The sequence below is a fragment of the Anomaloglossus baeobatrachus genome, chromosome 2 (assembly GCF_048569485.1).
Source record: "Anomaloglossus baeobatrachus isolate aAnoBae1 chromosome 2, aAnoBae1.hap1, whole genome shotgun sequence".
In the NCBI taxonomy this organism is placed as follows: domain Eukaryota; kingdom Metazoa; phylum Chordata; class Amphibia; order Anura; family Aromobatidae; genus Anomaloglossus; species Anomaloglossus baeobatrachus.
Window position 1 is genome coordinate 470,398,892 of NC_134354.1, and position 23,660 is coordinate 470,422,551.

Below are 23,660 nucleotides of genomic sequence, written 5' to 3' on the forward strand. Positions count from 1 at the left end.
AAGATTTCTTTGTCTGTCTTGACACCTTTACTGACACCTCTCTCCTTCTTATTCCTCTCACTTCTGACTCCTCTCAACAACCTTCTCCTTCCTCTCTCCTCAACCAACCAACTGACTCCTACCGCTGTCTACCCACACCTCCCAGGCCACTCGCTCATCCCTCAGGTCTGATCTCTCCCTCCCTAGTTGGCTGCCTGTTAGCTCACAGTGCCCAGCCCTGTCACCTGGCTCTATGGGAGTCTCCCTCCCTGGTTTTGGAGTGTAAATGTCCTGGTGTGTGTACTGACTGGCACAGTTATGTAGGACCCGAGCTGTTACAGTGATGTTACTTTGTTTTGTGACACCTGGTTACTGCAGGGGCGTCACATATATTTGCCAATTTTCCCTAAACATACTGTAAAAATTAGACACTTTTTGTAATTCAGATTTTTGATGTTTGCTTTGTGTGAGGATAGAATCATCTATTATCAGATGGAGCTTTACGGTCAAACTGTTCATGCATGGAGAGGAAAATGGGGCATAAAAAGAGCATAAAAGGGGTTGAAATGGCGTGGCCGGGGAAAACAAAACATGGCTAAAAAGGCAGAGGGGCATAATTCCCTATAGATTGCAAAAATAGTACTTCTATGACATGATACAATGGCTCGAAGGCTACACAACTGAAAGACTCCAATAAGAACAAATCACTTTCAAAGTTTTCATCAGGCGCATTTTTGTCATTGAAACCTTTCATGAATCCATATCACCATCTATATCAATATGTGCAAACGGACTTCAAATGCCCAAAAGATTTCACAAAAAAATATATGTACATTATCAAAATTCCATAAAGAATTGAACTGAAAATATTTTTTTAAGAAAGGGTAAATTGACATTTCAAACCTTGGGTACTTGCAGTAGAAGGAACAGAAATGTCTGAGGAGACGTCTTTGCCCTGCAGAACTGTTAGCTTTTGCTGTGTTCCATGTCGCCAGGTATATTATGCCTTCTATGGTTTTCCATTTTGGTGTGGTGGGATCAAATATTCTCTTCTCGTCAATCAGCTGACGAACAAACTCACACGCTGGCTGATCATCAGGATTACTCACCTACAAAGACACATTAAAGCAATAAACCTCTTTGCAAGTTTGCCCCATACATGTTGTAAGATGGCAACCATTCTGGTACTTGATGTGCCATATATTTTTGTTAAAGTATTCACAGTTCCAGGTTAACAGATAGCTGAAGTGATGGGTGGGTCTGGCTAACTACATACCTCCACCCGTGTGTGTAATAATGAGACTGTTTTTTTGGCACATGGCAGCCTGAGAAAAGGAGCCTCTGAGAGAGGTATGGAGGACTAACAGGAGACAGCCTTGGTAGTAGCTACTAAACAGTGGAAAGAATATGGTGGTGAAATGTCTGCACCAGATTTCTGCACCAAATTTGCACCTCCTGACAGAAAACCGCACCGAAGTGGCGTCAAATCCATTTTTGTACATTTTGTTGCCAAGAGATGCAGATTTGGTGCTGGAATTTATACACCTTATTGTTGCATCTCCTGACAAAAAAACAACACTATTGCATCAAAACCGCATCATATTTTGATACTTCTTTTGCTAGAAGATGCAAAATAGGTACAGGAATATGGTGTATAAATTTCAGCCTCAAATCTGCATCTCTTGGCAACAAAAACATAGTGTTCTGCCGGAAGATGCAGGTCTATAAACTCAGTGACCTCACCTGACGTGAGGTCACTGAGTTTAATAAGGTTACCTAAGGTCAGTTTACCTGCAGTCAAAGCTGGTGTACTGTGGGAACTTCCAGCTGTGACTGCAGCTGAGTGATGTCACCACTCATCGCTGCTCAGTCTCTGCCTGAAGACACAGTGTGCGGCAGTGGCGTAGCAACTGATTTTGCCGACCGTAGCGGTCATCAAATTTGCTGCCCCCTCTGTTGGCCGTCGATAATCTATTGCTGTGAGCAATGTTGTTTTTGTATTAGGGGGAGGAAGAATCCTATGTTCCTCCTCCCGTGTGACATGTACTTTTGCTTTGCAGCATTTGTGCAAAAGCTTGTCTCTGCCTGTACATTCACTGCTAAGCGAAACAGAAAGTGAACAGAAGAAAAAAAAATAGCATACTCACTTCTGTGCAGACTCCCGGGACACATCCAATCGCTGCAGGACCTGCCAGTGATCAGCTGATGCGGTCATCTGACCGCATCACCTGATCACCAGGTCACCGCATCAGCTGGTCCTGGAGCCAATCAGACGTGTCCCGGGGATCTGCACAGAGTATAGTTTTTTTTATTACTGATGCATAAGCTGATTGTATAAACAGCTTTTAAACAATCAGCTGATGTGTCATGTGATTCAGGTCCTTGAACCTGACACATCATCTGATTGCTTTGCCTTCCATCAAAGCGATTAGATGATATTGGATCCGAATTGGACATCGCGGGACCCTCGACCCAGGACTACAGCGGAGGGGGGTTCTTTATTTCAATAAAGATGGACTCACTAATGGTTTTGTGCTTCATTTCTAATAAAAATATTTTTCTCTTTGTTGTGTTTTTTTGTTAATCTTTCTTTACTAGAAATTCATGGTAGCCATGTCAAATATTGGCGTGACACCATTATTTTCGGGCTTAGGGCCAGCTGATAATACACAGCTAGCCCGAACCCCATTTTTACCCAGCGAGCCACCCGACACCAGGGCCGCTGGAGGAGTTGGAAACAGCACCCGAAGATGGCGCTTCTATGAACGTGCCAATTTCAAGGTGGCTGCAGACTGCAATTTTCAGCAGGGGGGGCTCAGAAAGCTTGGGCGAACCTGTGCTGCAGAATCCAATCCCCAGCTGCCTAGTTGTACCTGGCTGGACACAAAAATTGGGCGAAGCTCACATTGGATTTTTTTTTAATGATTTCATAAAATTCATGAAATTATTAAAAAAAAAAGGACTTCCTTATATTTTTGGTTCCCAGCTGGGTACAAATAGGCAGTTGGGGGTTGGGGGCAGCTCCTACTTGCCTGCTGTACCTGGCTGGCATACAAAAATATGGCAAAGCCCATGTCGATTTTTTTTTTAAAATCATTAAAAAATAAAAGAAAAAACCCAAACACATAACCCTAACCCTTGGTTAGGGGTAAAAAAAAATGCGTGGGCTATCGTTGCATTTTCTATTGCTAGCTAAGGGTAACCCAAGCAGCTACTGGCTGTTAACCCCAACAGCTTGGTATAATCTTCACTGGCAATGGAAAATCTAGGGAAGCCCTTTTTTTAAGTTTTTTTCCAAAAAACTAAAAATAAAAAATGACGTAGGCTTCGCCATATTTTTGTATGTTAGCCAGGTACAGCAGGCAGGAACGGGTTGCCCCCAACCCCCAGCTGCCTATTTGTACCCAGCTGGGAACCAAAAATATAGGGAAGCCCTTTTTTTAATTATTTCATGAATTTCATGAAATAATTTAAAAAAGTGACGTGTGCTTCTCCCATTTTTTGTGTCCAACCAGGTACAACTAGGCAGCTGGGGATTGGAATCCGTAGCGCAGGTTGGCCCAAGCTTTCTGGGCCCCCCGTTGCAAATTGCAGTCCGCAACCACCCCAGAAAATGGCGCTTTCATTGAAAGCGGCCCTGGTGGGGTGGCACGCTGGGTAATAAGGGGTTAATACCAGCTTTGTTTTACCACCTGGTATTAAGCCTGAGATTCTTAATGTCAGGTCAAGTTTGACCTGGCCATTAAGAATCTCCAATAAAGGGTTAAAAAAGACACAACACAGAGAAAAAATGCTTTATTATAAATAAATACACAGACACACTTAGGGATTCCATGTTTATTACTCCCTCTCACCCCTCCACGATCCTGGTCTTCTGTTTTCTTCAACTCATGCAGCTCTGCTATATCACACAGCACAGGAAGAACGCTGCTCCTCCCCATGCTGTGTAATCAAGCAGAGGCTGCGGTAGGTTGGTAGGCGGTGATGTCACCGCTGCCACCGTTGCCATAGTAACCTACTGAACTGAGCGGGTTGCTACAGCAACGGTGATCTCCGATCAGCTGATTACTGTCGCCCCTATGCACTGGCTCCTGCATAAGCCACTGGTACATAGAGAGTTAACTCCTGCGGCTCCTGCAGGAGCCAGTGCATAGCGGCCCCAGTAATCAGCTGATCGGAGATCACCGATGCTATAGTAACCCGCTAGTTAGGTTACTATGGCAATGGTGGCAGCGGTGATGTTACGTATCCTAGTACCTACACTACCTACACACTAAATGTGTCCCTGGCTCAGCAGCACCTCCCCCTACACTACCTGACTGTGGATCACACTGCCGAGCACAGCGCCATCAGCTGTCATATAGAGCTGATGATGCTGTGCGGCCAGCCATTTACTGTAATGCCACAGCCATGTTGGTTGTGGCATTAGAGTGTGTAACAGCCAATCCCTGCATGTGGGCTGACTCTGTAAACAGCGCCCACATGCAGGGAGGGGGAGCCGAGCATCTGCCCGAGCATCTCGCCGGTACTCGGAGCTCGCCGAGTATACCGAGCACTGAGATGCTCAGGCGAGCACCGAGTAGCAGCGAGCATGCTCGCTCATACCTATTAGGGATGGAATCCCCAAGGTGGTATCTCTGTATGAAGCTCTATTTTCTATTTTTTATTTTTTACCCCCAAAATGCCGCCCCCCTGACACATACCACCCGAGGCAGACCGTCTACTCCGCCCCCCCCTTTGCTATGCTACTGGCGTGCGAACATGTTTTGTGCACATGCACTGTGATGTCAGTAATGTAGCAGACCGTAATCAGCATGGGACCTCATGTGGACTACATCAAAACTGGGTGTTTGGGGTTAATAAAAGGGTGAAAGTGGGTGGGGGTTTTTTTGTAAGTTATTTCAAATAAAGGATCATTTTGGTGTTTGTATTTATTTCTTTTCACTTACAGATTAATAATGGGAGAGTCTCAAAGACCCTCTCCATTAGTGATCTAGGGCTTAATGGCATCTGTGAGCTGTCACTAACCCCTTATTTCCCCTATTGCCTCCGTACCAAGGCAATTGGGATGAGCTGGGTAAGGTTCTGGGATTGCCGCATCTAATGGATGCAACAAATCTGGGCAGCTGCAAGCTGCTATTCTTAGGCTGGGGAGCCAAATAACCATGGGCCTCCACAGCATGAGAATACCAGCCCCAGATGTTGGCTTTATCATGGCTGAATTTCATAATTGGGGGGGACCGCATGCCGTTTTTTTAAATTATTTATTTAACCCCTTCACAACTTAGGGCATAACGGTGCGTCCTAAATCATGAAGAGGTGATCACCATTGGCTTCTGCGGTGATCCAGAGGTGATCCTCACATATGTCTGCTAATTTGAACAGCAGACACGTGTGCTTCACAGGCACGGGTGGATGCGTGATCCACCCGTGGCTAATAACCACTTAAATCGCGTTGTCAAAATGTGAGAGTGCAATTTAAATTGCCGCAACGGGGAATGCACCTTTCTCCGCTGCCATCAGAGGCCCCATGACAGCTTTTAACATTGTAATGAGTGGTTAAAGCTTTGTAATTTTTTTTCATGCTATAAAATTACCGGTGAAACACTGAATGTAAAAACTGAAAAACTGACCAAAAATTGCTGAAAATCTGTTGCAAAACAATAATAAATAATTTCATTTTTTTTAACACTCAAAGTAAAAATAGCACATCTGAATGAGGCTTAAAGAAAACCTGTCACCAGATGACAAGTGGCCAGTTTTGTTTTATTCATACTGTTCCCATGAGTATTAAGTTTTTTGGGGGTTTTTTTGTTTTTTTTAAAGCTGCAATACAATTCTGCAGATATGAGTCTTTTTATTTTGTGCTAATTTTTATAGTCTTTATAAGTGCGCGGCTCTCACGGAATAAAAATACAGAGCAACCTACAGATATGCCCAAAGAGAATCTTGGAACAACTTCCCCATCGGTAAAGGCCATAAAAATGATCACAAAATGAAAAATGACATATCTCTGGAACCATAGGGCTGATTTAAAAAATAAAAATACACCATACTCAGGGGAGGAGCAGGAATAAAATAAGAGCAAAAAAAATGGATGATAGGTGTTACAAATCGTCACTGCCGTAGCCACAAGCAGCCTGCTGCAGTTCCAGGTGTGCCCAGGCGCCGGCCACCGTTTTTGGCCATGCCTCGGGTCGTCCAGATGGCTGCTTCTTCCTCCACATCTAAGTGTGGAGAGGCAGCTAGGGCACGTGTGCATGTCGATTTGCCCAAGCCAGAGCCTATGTCCAGTGTTTCGCCTAGTGAGCATGCTCAGCCTGATAGTGCCATTCCTGAAGCAAAAAGTCCACAGTTCAGGCTACTGAGCATGCTCCCACACTTAGTACGAAAAGCCTCTATGCTCAGGTACTTGGACTTTGTTCTGTGTCCAAGTCCTGTGTTGTGCCTACTGAGCATGCTCAGGCTGATAGTCTCAGAAATAAGACTAAAGCAGGCTTTACACGCTGCGATATCAGTTCCGATATCGCCAGCGTGGCTACCCGCCCCCATCTGTTGTGCGACACGTGCAAATCGCTGCCTGTGTCGCACAACATCGCCCAGACCCGTCACACTACTTACCTGCCCGGTGACGTCGCTGTGACCGGCGAACCGCCTCCTTTCTAAGGGGGTGGTCCGTGCGGCATCACAGTGACGTCACTGAGCGGCCGCCCAATAGCAGTGGAGGGGCGGAGCTGAGCGGGACGTAACATCCCGCCCACCACCTTCCTTCCGCATAGCGGCCGGGAGGCAGGTAAGGAGAGCTTCCTCGTTCCTGCGGCATCACACGGAGCGATGTGTGCTGCCGCAGGAACGAGGAACAACCTCGTTACTGCTGCAGTAACGGTTTTTGAGAATGGACCCCCCCCATGTCACCGATGAGCGATTTTGCACGTTTTTGCAACGATGCAAAATCGCTCATCGGTGTCACACGCAACGGCATCGCTAATGCGGCCAGATGTGCGTCACCAATTCCGTGACCCCAACGACTTCGCATTAGCGATGTCGTAGCGTGTAAATCCCCCTTTAGTCTGTTGTTCAGGCTACTGAGCATATTCAGGCACTTAGTGCATCAGAGGCTAAGTCCGGTAAGGACTTCACTGTGTATGTCCATTAGGTGGCAGACCCTGATAGGCTGGATAGTGTCAGGTGTCCTGATGATGTGGCCACTCCAGACTGGCTCACGGAGGCCCATCCCTATGGCCTGGCACCCCATCATTGGTCATCAGACGATGACTGGCAGGGTGTTTGGGGCGGTGCTGCCATTGTGTCATTAGTGATGTGGCAGTTCCGGATAGGGCGCTGGTGACGTCACTGATGATGTGGCACTTTGCTATTGGCCCCTGGAGGTGCCATTGTGGCTCACACTGGGTTTGGGGTGGACAATAGGTGTTCAAAGGGCCTGGAGACCACACCATGGTACGCAGTCTTCATATGCACTTGCTCTTATGCACATGATAGAGCCACATTGCGGCCTCAACCACTAGTTCTGGAAGCAGTAGGTAGGGTTAGGCATCCAGTGCCTGTTATGCCAAGATTCGTGACTCGGCACATTAGGGGCAGGCGCCGCGCTTCCCTCCTATGATTCCAGTCCTGTTGTAGCAGCCCAGTGGAGCTAACTGGGTTGCAGCTGCTGTGCCGACTGTACTGGTGTGCTCCTTATGCACACGAACAGTGTACCCCAGGACCCCTGTGGTATTAACAGGGGAGTCCTTGCTTTCAGTGTGTGAACCCTGTTCACAATAGTCCTGGTCCAAGTGGCGTTTACCTTGGATCAGGCTCATATTATTTAGGAGCCACCCAGTTCTGTATTATACGCCTGACCTATGGGTTGCCAGCAACTCTTTTACCATCTTGGAGCACGGTGGACCTCGACTGGCGATTGGGATATTCACCACCTTTATCCGAATCCGCCAGTTCACCTATAACAATAGGTTTTCTTTACGGTTTGGATTCATTTTTCTTAATTGTGAAGAATTTGTAACTCTGTATTTTATGTTTTGTTTTTTTATGTAAAACATACAAATATATAAGCAATATATATATATATATATATATTTATTTATGTAAATGTTGGAAGGAGAATAGATTTATACAATCAAACTGCTGACACTCTACACTCAACTATATTTTACCATCATCAGAGGCACTCATATGTCAAGGTAAACCAGAAAGGCAAAATGTTACCCAATTAGTTTAAATTAATTGTGTAATTATGCTAGAATGCTTTTTAATTTTGCTTTCTAAAGCATTATTTATAAATCACATGAAGTTTAAAGAGAGTTAGATTTATGAAATTCCACAGTCCATTATTTCTTTCTCATTTCTATTGAGATAAATGCATCATCTTGCTTCTAAAAGATATAAATACTCCAGTTTTACAGGGTGACATTCAAGCTATAGATCCGAATGTTCTACCATGAATGCATTCCAATGCACTTAGCCTTAAGTCACCGTTTGTACATCTGTTGTGCACAATGTTTAACCTTGCAAGCACCACATTTAAAAAATGTGCTTTTGATTTGCCACAGCAAGACAGGTCTTCCAAACTAATTTGCAATAATAGGCTGCCTAGTCTAGCCTCTTGAGTATAAAGTAATCACCTTAGCAAGGTTGAGGTCATCAAGCAAACATAACAATGTCTTGTTTCCTGCTGGTGTATGCAATGTGCCATGTCGCCATTCTAATCGGTCTTTTAAACATCCCCATATTCTCCGAGGATCTGTAGCACTAGAAAATAAATATGCAAAGTAGGATATGTACTGCCTGCAATTACAACAATGCCTAATAAGCCAGCAATTATCAGCAGTCTATCATTCCTGTAAGTACATTTGCATGATTTACAGACTTTTCTGGATTATCCTAAATTGAAGGTGCAAGTCATCTTTTTTATTGCTCAGATCTCGTAAAGGAAGCATTTTAAAAGGGTTGTCTAAGAAAACGAAGTTATCACCTATCTAGAGAATAAGTATATTGATCTATAGGGATCCGACCACTGATCAATAGGGGTACGAACTTGATTGGCAGAACGGAGAATTTATATCCATGATGAAGCACTTTTATCCTCATTACAAGATTTCTTCGGCTACATTCATTCTCTATGAGCCTTCCAGACAAAGTGGAGCACAGCTCCTGGCAATCCTGTAAGGAATGAATGGAATGGCGGTCGCGTATGCGCACTAGTGTAGGGGAGTGCAACCCCTACTAAGTATGTTGTTTTGCTGTGACTTTAAGACTCTGCTGTACTGTGGCTCTAAGAGATGGGGCTCCCCTGCAGAGGACAATGGAATGGCCCACATCTCAATGCTGTTTTGTGTTTGGTCTGCTCCAGTGTGAAAGTGCAGGAAGAAGAAGCAGGAAGTGACAGAAAGAGTTCTAAGAGGCACAGAGGTAGGCACATCTGAGAGAGTCGGTATCCGGCCTAGAAGAAGATCTCACCTGATGAGCCCAGCTGCCCAGTGAATCAAGGGAAGAAATGTCTGGCCTTATCCTTCTCGAGTCAAGTGCTTACCACCGCATCGTCAAGCCTTAGAGTGGACTGGTCCTGCAGAGAGTACCGTGAGTGGATGCCTGGGTGCGAGAGTTAGGGAACTATATTATGCTCCCAGTAGCCGCACGTCCCATTAAGAGAGACCAGTTAGAATAGAGGAAAGGATTGTTTAACATTGAATATATGCATATTGCTGTACTGCTGTTAAAACTATAGTGTATGTTGTTCTAGTTGTGGTGACCTGGGCAGTTGCTTTAGCAAAAGAGTATACTTTTGTACTGTGGGATGTTTTCCCGCCTTTACTCCTTTTTTCCCCCTCCCGCTGCTTGGCAGCTTGCGTTAGTTATTCCTGTGAATACACATTTTCCCTGGTTTATCTGTTAATCCATCTGATCCCGTGACTTGCTCTGCAGAGCGGAGGGCCCTCGGTTCATCTCTTCTACTACTACTCCATTCTAAAAATGCCTTGTTCTCCAATCTGTGTGGTTCCCAGCAGTCAGACTTCCACCATTTCTCAAGTTATAACCTATCGACTAGGTGATAACTTGTTTTCACTGGACAACCCCTTTAACGTTTCAGAGGTACAAACAATAAATACTTTTAAAATAACCACAATTTTCTCTTTTTATTCAACTAGTGTCTCATAAACCTTTATTTCTTGTACGCATCTTGTGGTATCAGCCAAATTATTTCAACCTATATTTAAAGGGTTTGCCTCTTTAGGCCATCTTTCTATTACTTGAATCCATAGTAGTCAGCTGTAATCTACAGGGGAGCCTGGCATCAAGTGTTTAATTCTTCTCCAGCACCACCATGGAGGAAAAAATACTTACACAGTGATGATTAAAATAAATGGGCTGTCTTTGCATGTTGATCTCTGCCATGATATATTAGATGAAAGCCCTGTACAGGACATCCTACTCTAATAACTCAAAATTTCTGAGTAGGAAATCAAATGAACCTTGTACAGTTATCATTGAAACAAATGGGCTGCGTGTATCAGCATATACAGTACCATGGACTGAAAAGTCACTGAGCCTTTTTCATAGTCTCTGACACTTAAATAGATTGATCCTCAAAAATTGTGTAGATTTTTAATACTTTCAAACATTAGTAGTAGGTGAAAAGCTGTGAAGAAGGGGTTAAAACACCACGCTGCCATACAGAAGATCATACGAGGTACATTGAAGATAAGGTGATTTTTATTCTACACGTTTCAGAGCTAAGTGCTCCTTCTTCAGGACAAAATATATATCCTGTGATTTTGTCCTGAAGAAGAAGCACTTAGCTCCGAAAAAAGTAGAATAAAAATCAACTTATCTTCAATGAACCTCGTATGATTAACCCATTCTTCCCAGCTTTTCCCCTGCCTCATCTTGCATGGGGTCTGCAGCAACCGGCTATTGTTTCTCAAGCCATTATAGTGGTTGTGACTATCCCAACTACCCCAGGTGAGCAACTTCTGTATTAGCACCCAATCACCACCTGGGTAAGACCCTATTTTGCATGTCTTGTCGCACCAGCTCCCACATAGTATAAACATTATAGTCAGATTAAACCCAAGAAATCTAATTTTTATTTTCAAATACATATATCGTAGGCTTTGCTCCCTTTAGTTTAGCGGGGTTAAATTCGTTTCATACATGATAGATATGGCTATGTACTTTTTCCCAACTGGGATCTGCCTTTGGATAATTGGAGAGTGAAACCTCAGAATACGTGGCACCTCAGAATGTGAACTGGTGCAGTCAGCCATTACTACACCAGAAGATGCTGTTGCTGTCACCACTAGCTAGCAAAACGCTGGTACATCTGGTAGTCTCTCTTTTTACATCTACTGGCATGAAGGAGGTAAACCCCATCAGGTGTACACAGTGCCTGCCAGGGTGTTATAGTAATATTGCCATAATGTGCCCAAACATGATTTACACTCAGTTATAGCAACAATACTTTCCAAACATGTATCCTATGCATTTGCCTATTTGTTGCTTTAGGCACAAAGTGTGGTATCATGCAAGCATGTTCTACCTGCTCAGGTCATCAGGATCACTGGCATCCTTTTTAGTAGTGATATGTGAAGTGCAATGGCAATAGCTTAGGTCAGATCCAATAAAGCCAGCCCTGCTCTTTAACAGGTCCTGATTGCTCCAACTGAATTTTTATTCACCTGGCCCAAGCCTTGATATTTAATTGACTTGTAAAATTGTACAAAATGTGATATTTGCTTTCCCTACTGCATATGACACATGCTCTATTCTTTATGGTGTGCTCGTCTCAAGATTGCCATCTTGCACGAAACATCTGCGGTTTCACTAAAAGCAGCACTGTACACTGAAGTCTCCAAAATATAGACTGAATTCATCCATTACAATGCAAAACAGAATTCAATGGCAATGCTGAACCTCCTTAGTTCTTAGCGTTTCATCTGACACATGACACAGATGAGGACTTAGTATAATACATGTTTTTCTGCTCATTATTTCTTCCATTATACCCAATGATGCGTATCACACAGAACAATACAATATGTTGGCATTATTCCTATACTCTGAAACATCTGCTGTGCATAACACAATCTGTTAGATATATTATTCTTGAACTTCAGTGTTCCATAAATGATATATAAATGTGTATGAAATAGAATAAAGTCTATGGGTAATAATAGTGTGCGCCCCTTCGTCTTCTCCTACACGCTGGTATATGTTTCTTCAGAAGTATACAAGAAATAATTTGTGGAGTGTCCATTTTTACCTGTTAATTGGAATTCTTAGCTCAGACATTTCTGCAACGTCGCCCAAACATAGACAATTTAGTAGTTCCTGACTGAGAGTGGACTTGCCACATCCTGCATCGCCAGCAAATAGAATCGGACAACCAGATGTAATCAACAAGCTTGAAAGGTATAAGAGTTGCTGCAAAGAAAATACATTTGTCGTAATTTTTAACATGGTTAAATCCTGTGCTTACTTTATTTGTATTTACTGCCATGTGTTACTTTTTATTTTGTATTTGTGCAAACTATAAAATAAATTAAACATTGTAACATTATAAGAAATAAAGAATCTTCATCATTTACTTTTTGTTAAAATTTTGCCCTGTGACTGAGATGTCATATGTGGTCATGTTGACCTCCGGCTACTGACTTCCTGATAACATCCATTAAGAGTACAGAAATTTCCTGTTTTTGCTTTGTACAGAAAATAGCCTATCAGTCAAGCACAGCTTTTACACAGGGGGTGGGGCTCAGCCTGGTGATGTCATGGGGATAGTGGTCGGTGTTACCATAAGTATGCAGAGAGGTAGAGCAAAAGCAAGATGCAGGCTCCACAGATTTATCAAATATATGATGAGTATCTATCTATCAAATATATGATGAGTATCTATCTATTTATCTATCTATCGGTTAGCACTGTTGCCTTGCAATACTGATTTGCTGAGTTCAAATCCCACCAAGGACGACATCTGCAAAGAGTTTGTATTTTCTCCCTATGTTTGTGTGGGTTTCCTCTGGGTATTCTGGTTTCCTCCCATACTCTAAAGACATAAAGATAGAGCATTTAGAGCCCACATTAAGTTAAATAAGGATGTGTACTAATGAGAAATGACACAGGGAAAAAGTACTGAACAAATGAAGAAAGAGAGGTATGGAAAGTCATGACACCAGCTGAAATCTATCAGTAATTAGAAACCAATTCTGCCATTTAGGGAAAAATCATATCAGCTTGTTCAACTGATAGTCTATGAAAAGGTGTCTCATTACCAAGGTGTCACACAAGAAACATTTCATGATGGGTAAAACCAGTGAGCTGTCTCAAGATGTAAACATCATTACAGTTGGAAAATATACTGATGGCATTGGTTACAGAAGAATTTCTAAACTATGGAAGGTTCCAGTGCGTACTGTTGGGGTCTACAAACAAAAGCAGATAGAGGGGAGAAAAGAATTATCAGAAGAGTTGTCCAAGAACCAAGGACTACCTGTGAAGAGCTACAGGAAGACCTGGGAATCAGCAGGTACAATTGTTTCACGGAAAACAATAAGTAATGCACTCAACCTCCATGGTCTATATGCACAAGACTGCATTGATGAACAAAAAGCATGTTAGTTACTCGCCCCAGGGCTATGGGGTACTCGGTCCCGAGCAGTGTATTTACAGGGACAGTTCACTAGGTGGTCATTGCCCAGTTCCGTGACCATGGGGGTCGCTTGACAGGGGTTATGTACATGGGAATGATAAGAAAGTGTTTGTTGTGACGCCACCTGGGGTGTGCGGCCAGGTAGAGGGCCGCCGCTGCAGGGTTCTTCTCACCAGGGGTCGATGTTGATTGCAGCCAAGATGGAGTCACTCCCCACAGGCGGAGTGGGTGCCCCGGGAGGATGGGGGCTGGCTGGTAGTGGCCAGTGGGTGCCGAAGCGCAGGACGGCGTAACCGGTAAATAATGGAAACCAGGCAGGAGCTCCGGTTCAGGTGTTTTACTCACTGGTTAGGAGATTGCCTGACAGTGTCCTGGTTCACTACTGGTAAGTCTCTGATTATCCGGTGCAAATTCCAGGAGGTTACCAGTGTCAGTGTAAGTGTACTGTTTGTCCAGCGACTGGCAGAAGGAACCTGGGCTGAGCTCCTGCTCACAAGCCCCAGGCTCCACAGCAGAAAGATGAGCTGTGTCTCATCTCACCAGCACTGGTGCTCTTCTGCACCCAGTCTGGTCTCATGGGACGTCCCTCCAGGCAAAAGCTCCCTATGTATCATGGCTATCTCCTCTTATACCCCATGTGGCACCCGCCCCCAGTGGTTATCCTGGTAACCGGGAAGTCCCATACTACTGGATGGCTAACTCTCCCTGTCCACCCCAGTTTACTCCCCCCTGTGGGGAAGGCACCTAACTGTTTGTGTCATGTGTATTGGTGTGAGCACCGGCAAACCGCCAAAAGTTTGGACACACCTTTTCATCTCTAGAACAACTATTAAGAGGAGACATTGTGCAGCAGGCCTTCATGGTAAAATAGCTGCTAGGAAACCACTGCTAAGAACAGGCAACAAGCAGAAGAGACTTGTTTGGGCTAAAAAGCACAAGGAATGGACTAGTGGAAATCTGTGCTTTGGTCTGATGAGTCCAAATTTGAGATCTTTTATTCCAACCACCGTGTCTTTGAAGAAAAGGTGAACAGATGGACTCTACATGCCTGGTTCCAATCGTGAAGCATGGAGGAGAAGGTGTGATGGTGTGCGGGTGCTTTGCTGGTGACACTGTTGGGGATTTATTCAAAATTGAAGGCATACAGAACCAGTATGCCTACCAGAGCATCTTGCAGCGGAATCCTATTCCGTCCGGTTAGCGTTTAGTTGGACCATCATTTATTTTTTAACAGGACAATGACCCCAAACACACCTCCAGGCTGTGTAAGGGCTATTTGACTAAGAAGGAGAGTGATGGGGTGCTACGCCAGATGACCTGGTCTCCACAGTCACCAGACCTGAACCAAATCGAGATGGTTTGGGGTGAGCTGGACCGCAGAGTGAAGGCAAAAGGGCCAACAAGTGCTAAGCATCTCTGGGAACTCCTTCAAGACTGTTGGAAAACCATTTCCGGTGATTACCTCTTGAAGCTCATCAAGAGACGGCCAAGAGTGTGGAAAGTAGTAATCACAGCAAAATGTGGCTACTTTGAAGAACCTAGAATATAAGACATATTTTCAGTTGTTTCACAATTTTTTGTTAAGTATTTTATTCCACATGTTTTAATTCATAGTTTTGATGCCTTCAATGTGAATCTACAATTTTTAGAGTCATGAAAATAAAGAAAACTCTTTGAATGAGAAGGTGTGCCCAAACTTTTGGTCAGTACTGTATATAAAAATATAGATAGATAGATAGATAGATAGATAGATAGATAAAAAATATACATAGATAGACATATCTATATACAGTGCCTGGAAAAAGTATTCATCCCCCCATGAACTTTTCTACAGTTTTTCACGTTACACCCAAAAACTTAAATGTATTTCATTGGGATTTTATGTGATATACCAACACAAAGTAGTGCGTATTTGTAAAGTGTAAAAGAAATGCTATATGATTTTCTAAATATTTTAAAAATATAGATCTGAAAATTGTGACTTGCACTTGTATTCACCTTCCAGTAGTATGATACCTCTAAATAAAATCCTGAGTGACCAATTGCCTCCAGAAGACACCTAATTAGTAAATTGAGTCCACCTGTGTGTAATGTATTCTCAGTACAGTGGAACCTCGCTTAACGAGTAACCCAGTTAGCGAGTATTTCGCCTAACGAGCAAGGGTTTCTGTAAATTTGTAACTCGGTTTATGAGAAAGCCTTGCTGTACGAGCAAAATACTCACCGCACACACTTCCGGTTCCGTACATCCACCGCACTCTAACCCGCTCTTGCAGTCCACATAAACACACACAAACAAACACACACGAACGCACGCACACACACATATTATGCTCACCTTACCTTCCGTTCCCTCGCCGGCTTCCTGAAAGTTGCATGTATCGGCTTATCGGGTAACCAAGGTGACCGCTGCCGGACCTTCAGCTCCCAGCACGCTGACGTCAAAGGCAGGAGCCGCTTGCCTCTGATTGGCCAGCGCTCTGCCTTTGAGTAGTGGCTGACAGGGGAAGGTCCTCCCTCCACAGGATGTGTATCCGGTAACCATCGCGACGAGGGAGGAACTTCCCCTGTCAGGCACTACTCAAAGGCAGAGTGCTGGACAATCAGAGGCAAGCGGCTCCTGCCTTTGACGTCAGCGCGCTGAGTGCGGAAGGTCTGGCATTGGTCTCCTTGGTTACCCGATACATGTCTTGTACAGGTGAACTACAAGTTCCAGGAGACTGACGAGGGAACGGAAGGTAAGGTGAGCATAATCTGTGTTTGTGCGTGTGTGTTTGTGCGTGTTTGTGCATGTGTGGAATGGCACAATAGGGCACCAGGATGGGACATTTAACAAGTTGTGAAACGAATTGTCTGCATTGCAATGATTTCCTATGGGAAATCTTGCTTTGCTGAACGAGTAACTTGGTTAACAAGCACACTCCCAGAACGGATTGTTCTCGTTAACCAAGGTTCCACTGTATAACCACAGCTGTTCTGTGAAGACCTCAGAGGTTTGTTTAAGAACATTAGCGATCAAACAGTATCATGAAAACCAAGGAACACTCCAGACAGGTCAGGCATAAGGCTTTAGAGAAGAGTAAAGCAGGGTTAGGTTATAAAGAAAATGCCCTAGCACTGAACATCTCATGGAACACTGTTCTTCAATTCATCATCCAAAAATGAAAGGAGTATTGCACAACTGCAAACCTACAGAGACTTGGCAATCCACCTAAACTGACATCCCAAGCAAGTAGAGCACTAATTACAGAAGCAGCCTAGAAGCCCATCCATGGTCTGGCTGGACGGGCTACATAGGTGTGCAACTCAGGTGGGAGAATCTGTTCAGAGGACAACTGTTCTTCGTAAACTCCACAAATCTGGCTTTTATGGAAGAGTTGCAGGAAGAAAGACTTAAGAAGTCCAGTTTGCAGTTTGCAAAAAGCCATGTAGGTGACACAGTTAGCATGTGGAAGAAGGTGCTCTGGTCAAATGAGACCAAAGTAGATTTTTTTTCGGTTAAATGCAAAACGTTATGTGTGGTAGAAAACTAACACTGTACATAACAATGAAAATACCATATCAATCGTAAAACATGGTGGTGGCAGCAACATGTTGGGATGTTTTTCTTCAGCAGGGACCGAGAAGCTGGTCACAGTTGTAAGGAAAATGGGTGGAGCTATATACAAGACATTCCTGGAGGAAAACCTGTTAGGCCAAAAACACACTTCCGCATAAAAACGTACGTGTAACACGGTCCGTTTTTCGGGCCCGTGTTCCGTTTTTTTTGGGGCGTTTCTCCGGTACGTATGACATCTGTGTGATGGCGCATGCTATTCGTGTGTGCGTGTGGAATGTCCGTGTGTGCGTGTGGAATGTCGGTGTATGTGTACGTGAAATGTCCGTGTATAATGTTCGTGTGTGTGGCAAAATGTCGTTGATACATGTCGGCAGACAGCAGACAGAGTTGCACAATCAGAATGAAGTCGGATGAACTTCACCCGACTTCATTGTCATCCCGCAGCTCTGACTGGGTGTCACGTACTTATTAGCGGTCACCCATGAAGGACTCACCGGTGACCGCTAATCCCCTGAGTGACTGAAGTGAGCAGCGCGATTAGCGCTGCCATCACTCAGGTTACCCGCGGCTAGCTGGATTCTCCACCCAAGACCACAACTCACCTGTGACTTCATCGCTGTCACTCGGGCGACTTGCTGTCACAGGTGGAGGATCCAGCGGTGGCCGCGAGTAACCTGAATGACAGCTCATCTGATCACGCTACTCACCTCGGTTGCTGCGTGGAGCTGTCAGGAGCGGCGGGGTTCTTCTGCAGCTCCTGTCACCTTCATGTAGCAGAGCTGGAAGCGACACTGGACCTCCGTGGATTACGCCGGACATGGATGGGTATTTGGGGCTTAATAAATTGGTGAACGAGGGTATTTGTTATTGTTTTTTATTTCAAATAAAGGATTTTTTCACTGTGTGTGTTTATTAACTTTAACTTGCAGGTTAATCATTGGGGGTGTCTCATAGACGCCTGCAATGATTAATCTAGGACTTATTGGCAGCTATGGGCTGCCAATAACTCCTTATTACCCCGATTACCAACGCACCAGGGCAAATCAGGAAGAGCCGGGTAGAGTCCCAGAACTGTCGCATCTATTGTATGCGGCAATTCCGGGCGGCTGCTGGCTGACATTTTTAGGCTGGGGGGCTCCCCATAACGTGGGGCTCCCCATCCTGAGAATACCAGGCTTCAGCCGTATGGCTTTATCTTGGCTGGTATCAAAACTGGGGGTGGCCGCATGCCGTTTTTTTTAAATTAATTATTTATTTATTTCACTGCACAGTATAGACCCACCCACCGGCGGCTGTGATTGGGTGCAGTGAGACAGCTGTCACTCAATGTGGGGGCGTCACTGCAACCAATCATAGGCGCTGGTGGGCGGGGGAAGCAGGAAATATGAGATTGATTAATGAGCGGCCGGCATTTTCAAATGAATTGAAGCCGCGTATTTTCGGCACAGCTGTTCCTCGCTGTGCTGCTGATCGGGGATTGTTAAGTATGAGCCGGGGAAAGAAAAAGACAGAGCGCCAATGTAAGTATGACTGAGAACAGCAAAAAAAAAGGTAAGTATACTGACTTTAATTAAAAAAAATAAAAATAGATCGCTCGTTTAAAAATGCACACGGACGAAATGTGCTGAACACGGCATACATACATGCAGGCATGGAGCCATAGACTATAGCGGGTCCGTGCCTGCGTGCTGCCGGCCAAAAATGGATATGTCGTCCGTGTAGAAAACCGCACACACGTACTTACCACACGGACACACGTTCCGTGTGATTTTACGCGTGTGTGCCATCACCCATAGAATAACATGGGTCTCCGTGTCTCCGTGTCTCCGGTACATGCAAAAACGTACCAAACACGTACCGGACGCACGGATGTGTGTTGCGTGCCTTAGAGACTGCAAAAGACTTGAAATTTGGACATAGATTCCCCTTCCAGCAGGATAACATCCCTTAACATACTGCAAGAGCCACAGTGGAAAAGTTGACATCAAACAATACCTTTGCTGGTTATCAAAAATAGTGGGCTGCTATGGTTTCTTTTAATTATTTATTTATTAGGTTAGCTAAGCTAAACACTCGTAAATGCCACATGAAAAGCATTAAAGGGTGCAAGTTTATAATATTTAGGGGGGTTGTGACATTATATACAGTAGCTGCAGGATAGCTATCTATCGAATATCTTTGTCATCTATCTATAGCTTTCCATATATATTTTTTCCCTTTGAGTTCTGTGCATAAGAATCAAATGCCACATGCATGGTCTGTGTGCTGTCCGATATTTTTCTCACACTCAATGACACGCATTGACAAGTCTTGTCCAATATATGTCACCACTCTCAGCATGCTATGATTTTTTTCCACAGACTGAAACCAGCTGAGGAAAAATGTGCAGATTTGCACTGACTTATTGAATAACATTGGTCAGAGGGATTGATGCCAGCTGACACTAAATAGCTGACATCAACTCGAAAAACCAATACATTGATTTCGACTGCAGCAAGCAAATTGGGAGGAGACGAGGAGAAGTGCAAGAATTGCAACATCCAATGTGATGCACCACTTTTGGGGCAGCTGATGGCCTATAGTTTTAGATATATGTTTTGTTTAATCTGTGCATAAAAATCAGATAAAATTGTCTCTCCAGAGAGAATAAGACAAACTCTAGCGCCACCTATTGGAAGTAGCAATCCTAAAAGTTATAAGTGGCTTTTTAAACAAGCCTTTTCATAAGACTTAGGATTTATTGCCAGATCAGAATCCCAATCTGCAAATTGGGATTCTGATCTTGCAATAAATCCTAAGAGGTACTTTACACGTTGCGACATCGCTAGCATCGGCTAGCGATGTCGAGCACGATAGCACCCGCCCCCGTCGCACATGCGATATCTGGTGATCGCAGCCGTAGCGAACATTATCGCTATGGCAGCTTCACACGCACATACCTTGTTGGCGACGTCGCTGTGACCGCCGAACAATCCCTCCTTCAAGGGGGAGGTGCATTTGGCATTACCGCGACATCACCGTGACGTCACTAAATGGCTGGCCAATAGAAGAGGAGGGGCGGAGATGAGCGGGACATAACATCCCGCCCCCCTTCTTCCTTCCGCATTGCCGGTGGACGCAGGTAAGGAGATGTTTGTTGTTCCTGCGGCTTCACACACAGCGATGTGTGGTGCTGCAGGAACGACAAACAACATCGTATCTGCAGCTGGAACGATATTATGAAAATGAATGACGTGACACAGATCAGCTATTTTTGACTGTTTTGCACTCGTTCATCGTCGCTCCTAGGGTTTACATATTGCGTTGTCGCTACCGGCGCCGGATGTGCGTCACAACAACCGTGACCCCAACGATATATCGGTAGCGATGTCACAACGTGTAAAGTACCACTAAGTCTTATGAAAAGGCTTGTTTAAAAAGCCACTTATGATTTATGACTTTTAGGATTGCTACCTCCAATAGGTGGCGCTAGAGTTTGTCTCCTTCCTCTCTGGAGGGACAATTAGAATAATTCCCAGAGAGCATTGCAGCTATAAGTCACCTTACTGACAGCCAGACTGGTTTGTCAGGTCTCCATAAGGAGAATAGTCTTTCCCTAAAAATCAGATGCCACACGCATGGGCCGTGTGCTGTCCAATTTTTTTCTCGCGCTTATTAACATCTGACATGTGGCCACTCGCAGCATGCTGCGAATTTTTTCGGCACACCAAAACCATCTGAGGAAAAATGTTCAGATTAGCACTGAATAACATTGGTCAATGTGTAATTTGATTTTTTCTTGCATAGCACTTGGCAGATTTATATGCTAATGTCAGCAAACCCTGCGTCTGTGGTAAGACTTGAAAATTGCTGGTCACAGACGCTCTCCATCCAATCTTTCGGAGATAGAGCTAGTTTGCAAAAAAGAATGGGCAAAAATTTCAGCCTCTCGATATGCAAAGGTAGCAGAGATATACAACCAAAGACTTGCAGCGGTAACTGCAGCAAAAGGTGGTCTTACAAAGTATTTACTCGGAGGTTTAATACAAACACACGTCACAATTTTCAGATTTACATTTTTAAAATATGTAGAAAACCATGTATCATTTCCTTTACACTTCACAAATACTTGCTACTTAATGTTGGTATATCACATAAAATTCCACCGCACAATCACTTTAATATGAAAAAAAGTTTTCTTTTAATAGAATAAACTTGTTGTTGAAAAATCAGAGAACCTGGCTACATCTTTGCATTAGGGGCACTTTGCACACTACGACATCGCAAGTGCGATGTCGGTGGGGTCAAATTGAAAGTGACACACATCCGGCGTCACAGGCGATATCGTAGTGTGTAAAGCCTTTTTGATACTATTAGCGAGCGCAAAAGCATCATAATCGTATCATCGGTGTAGCGTCGGTCATTTCCATAATTTGGAAATGACCGACGTTACGATGTTGTTCCTCGTTCCAGCGGCATCACACATCGCTGTGTGTGAAGCCGCAGGACTCAGGAACATCACCTACCTGCGTCCTGCGGCTCACGCCGGCTATGCGGAAGGAAGGAGGTGGGCGGGATGTTTACGTTCCACTCATCTCCGCCCCTCCGCTTCTATTGGCCGCCTGCCGTGTGACGTCGCTATGATGCCGCACGACCCGCCCCCTTAATAAGGAGATGGGTCGCCAGCCAGAGCGACGTCGCAGGGCAGGTGAGTGCATGTGAAGCTGCCGTAGCGATAATGTTCGCTACGCCAGCAATCACAAGATATCGCAGCTGCGATGGGGGCGGGGACTATCGCGCTCAGCATCGCAAGCATCGGCTTGCGATGTCGTAGTGTGCAAAGTGCCCCTTAGTTCTGCTGAATCTCACCACTGGGTTTTAAGGTCTATTACAGTAAATGTATCCACTAATTCATCCTTTTATTTAAAAACCTAAAAACTGTTAGTTTAAAGCATACCATAAGAATGTTAGGTAAAAGCTGAGCCTGTTAATAAACCAGTGATTAGTATGTTCCTTTTAATCACAGAATAAGAAGTAAACATTGCACATTTGTACCTCACTCTGCACTGTGTGAACAAACGCCTCGGAGGCCACACTTTGCCCGTGACTAACGGAGTAAGAGGAAAGTGTGTCATGCCATCTGACAAAATGTCTCGTATCAGTGTCAATGTGATAGTCCCAGACCTGCAGCAAAAATGAATACAGATTGTCAGCAACAAACGTTCGATTGGGATTAAATATTTATACTGCTGAGTAGTGATGACAGGTCTTGACACTTATTCGCAGGCACATCATTTCAACATGATCACTCCTTGCCAAAAGAAAACCAGTGCCAAGTTGCATTGTCTCTTCTAGAAGATGATGCACGTCTGGCCCATTAACTCTTACAATGCATTCAGCCTTCAATGCACATATACATATAAGTGCAGGCAATCACTTTTAAGTGTACATCATAGATAAAAATTGTCATGTATGTCACATATATAAAGTGACAATCATATAAATAGTATAGGAAACCACTTGATTACACAATAGCTTATAATAATTTCTAAAAATGAGTATACTATGCAGAGGCAGTTTCTGCACCAAACCGTGCAATTCCTTATAGCCGGATTTATAGGTCAGCTTCAGTTCTCCTTATGGAAACAATGGTCATGGGTGCACGTAGGCAGGGAAAAATAAATCCAAACCAATGTCCAGGAAGCATAAATCTACGGCAGACACCATCCAATTTTCCAAAGTGCTTTATTTCATCATCATGTGCAGTTAAAAGTAGCGGGGAGAGAGCAGAGTGCAGGCCTCCTGATGGACGACGGCCGTTTCGCACGTCCTTGTGCTTCTACGGGTCCAGGACTGTAGAAATCTACGGGTGTCTGCCGTAGATTTCTGCTTCCTGGACATTAATTTCTAAAAATGATTTAATTGAACATCAAACTAATATATATGATAATGTTATAAGATATAATTACTTCTCCTTCTGTAGGAAAAGTTGTATGGCTTCTGAATATTCGTCTCCACCAGTTGCTAAATAAAGTTCTTTCATTACAGTCCAACCATCCTCCAAAAGACCATATACAAGAGAATATAAAATACTTTTTGATATCTTCAGCCATCATATCAGGAACATGCTTTTCCAAAGCCTGTGAAGCAAAAAACAGATTAAAACATTAGACTCAAATCTGAAAAATGCTGAATAATCACATATAATAAAGGCAATAAAATCTATCACACTAAATACATAAGAGATTGAAAAAACAATCATCTGCAGTCCATGCTCCTACACTACAACAAGGTATCAGTGAACCATAATAAAAAATGTAAAAAAAATAATTTAGTGATTGTGACTTCTACACTGCAGTCACAATCAACGGTGTTCTATTCTCATGATTTACTGTGCAGTGGACATAGGATCACTACACAGAGAACTGGTTGTCCAAGAGTGACTGAGCACATATGACTAGTGATGAGCAAACTTGC

At 44.0% G+C, this 23,660-nt stretch overlaps 1 protein-coding gene across 1 annotated transcript in view; it reads right to left on the reverse strand.

The window, feature by feature from the left end:
* The window catches only part of LOC142291659 (uncharacterized), a 1,021,181-nt gene that overhangs the window by 639,512 nt on the left and 358,009 nt on the right, over window positions 1-23,660 (reverse strand). Inside the window, exons 54-58 of the mRNA XM_075336344.1 lie at window positions 23,153-23,323; window positions 22,239-22,367; window positions 12,260-12,420; window positions 8,622-8,748; window positions 883-1,088 (exon numbers count right to left, since the gene is read on the reverse strand). Coding sequence (XP_075192459.1) covers window positions 883-1,088; window positions 8,622-8,748; window positions 12,260-12,420; window positions 22,239-22,367; window positions 23,153-23,323 — 794 coding nt within the window. The remainder of the gene's footprint in view (window positions 1-882; window positions 1,089-8,621; window positions 8,749-12,259; window positions 12,421-22,238; window positions 22,368-23,152; window positions 23,324-23,660) is intronic.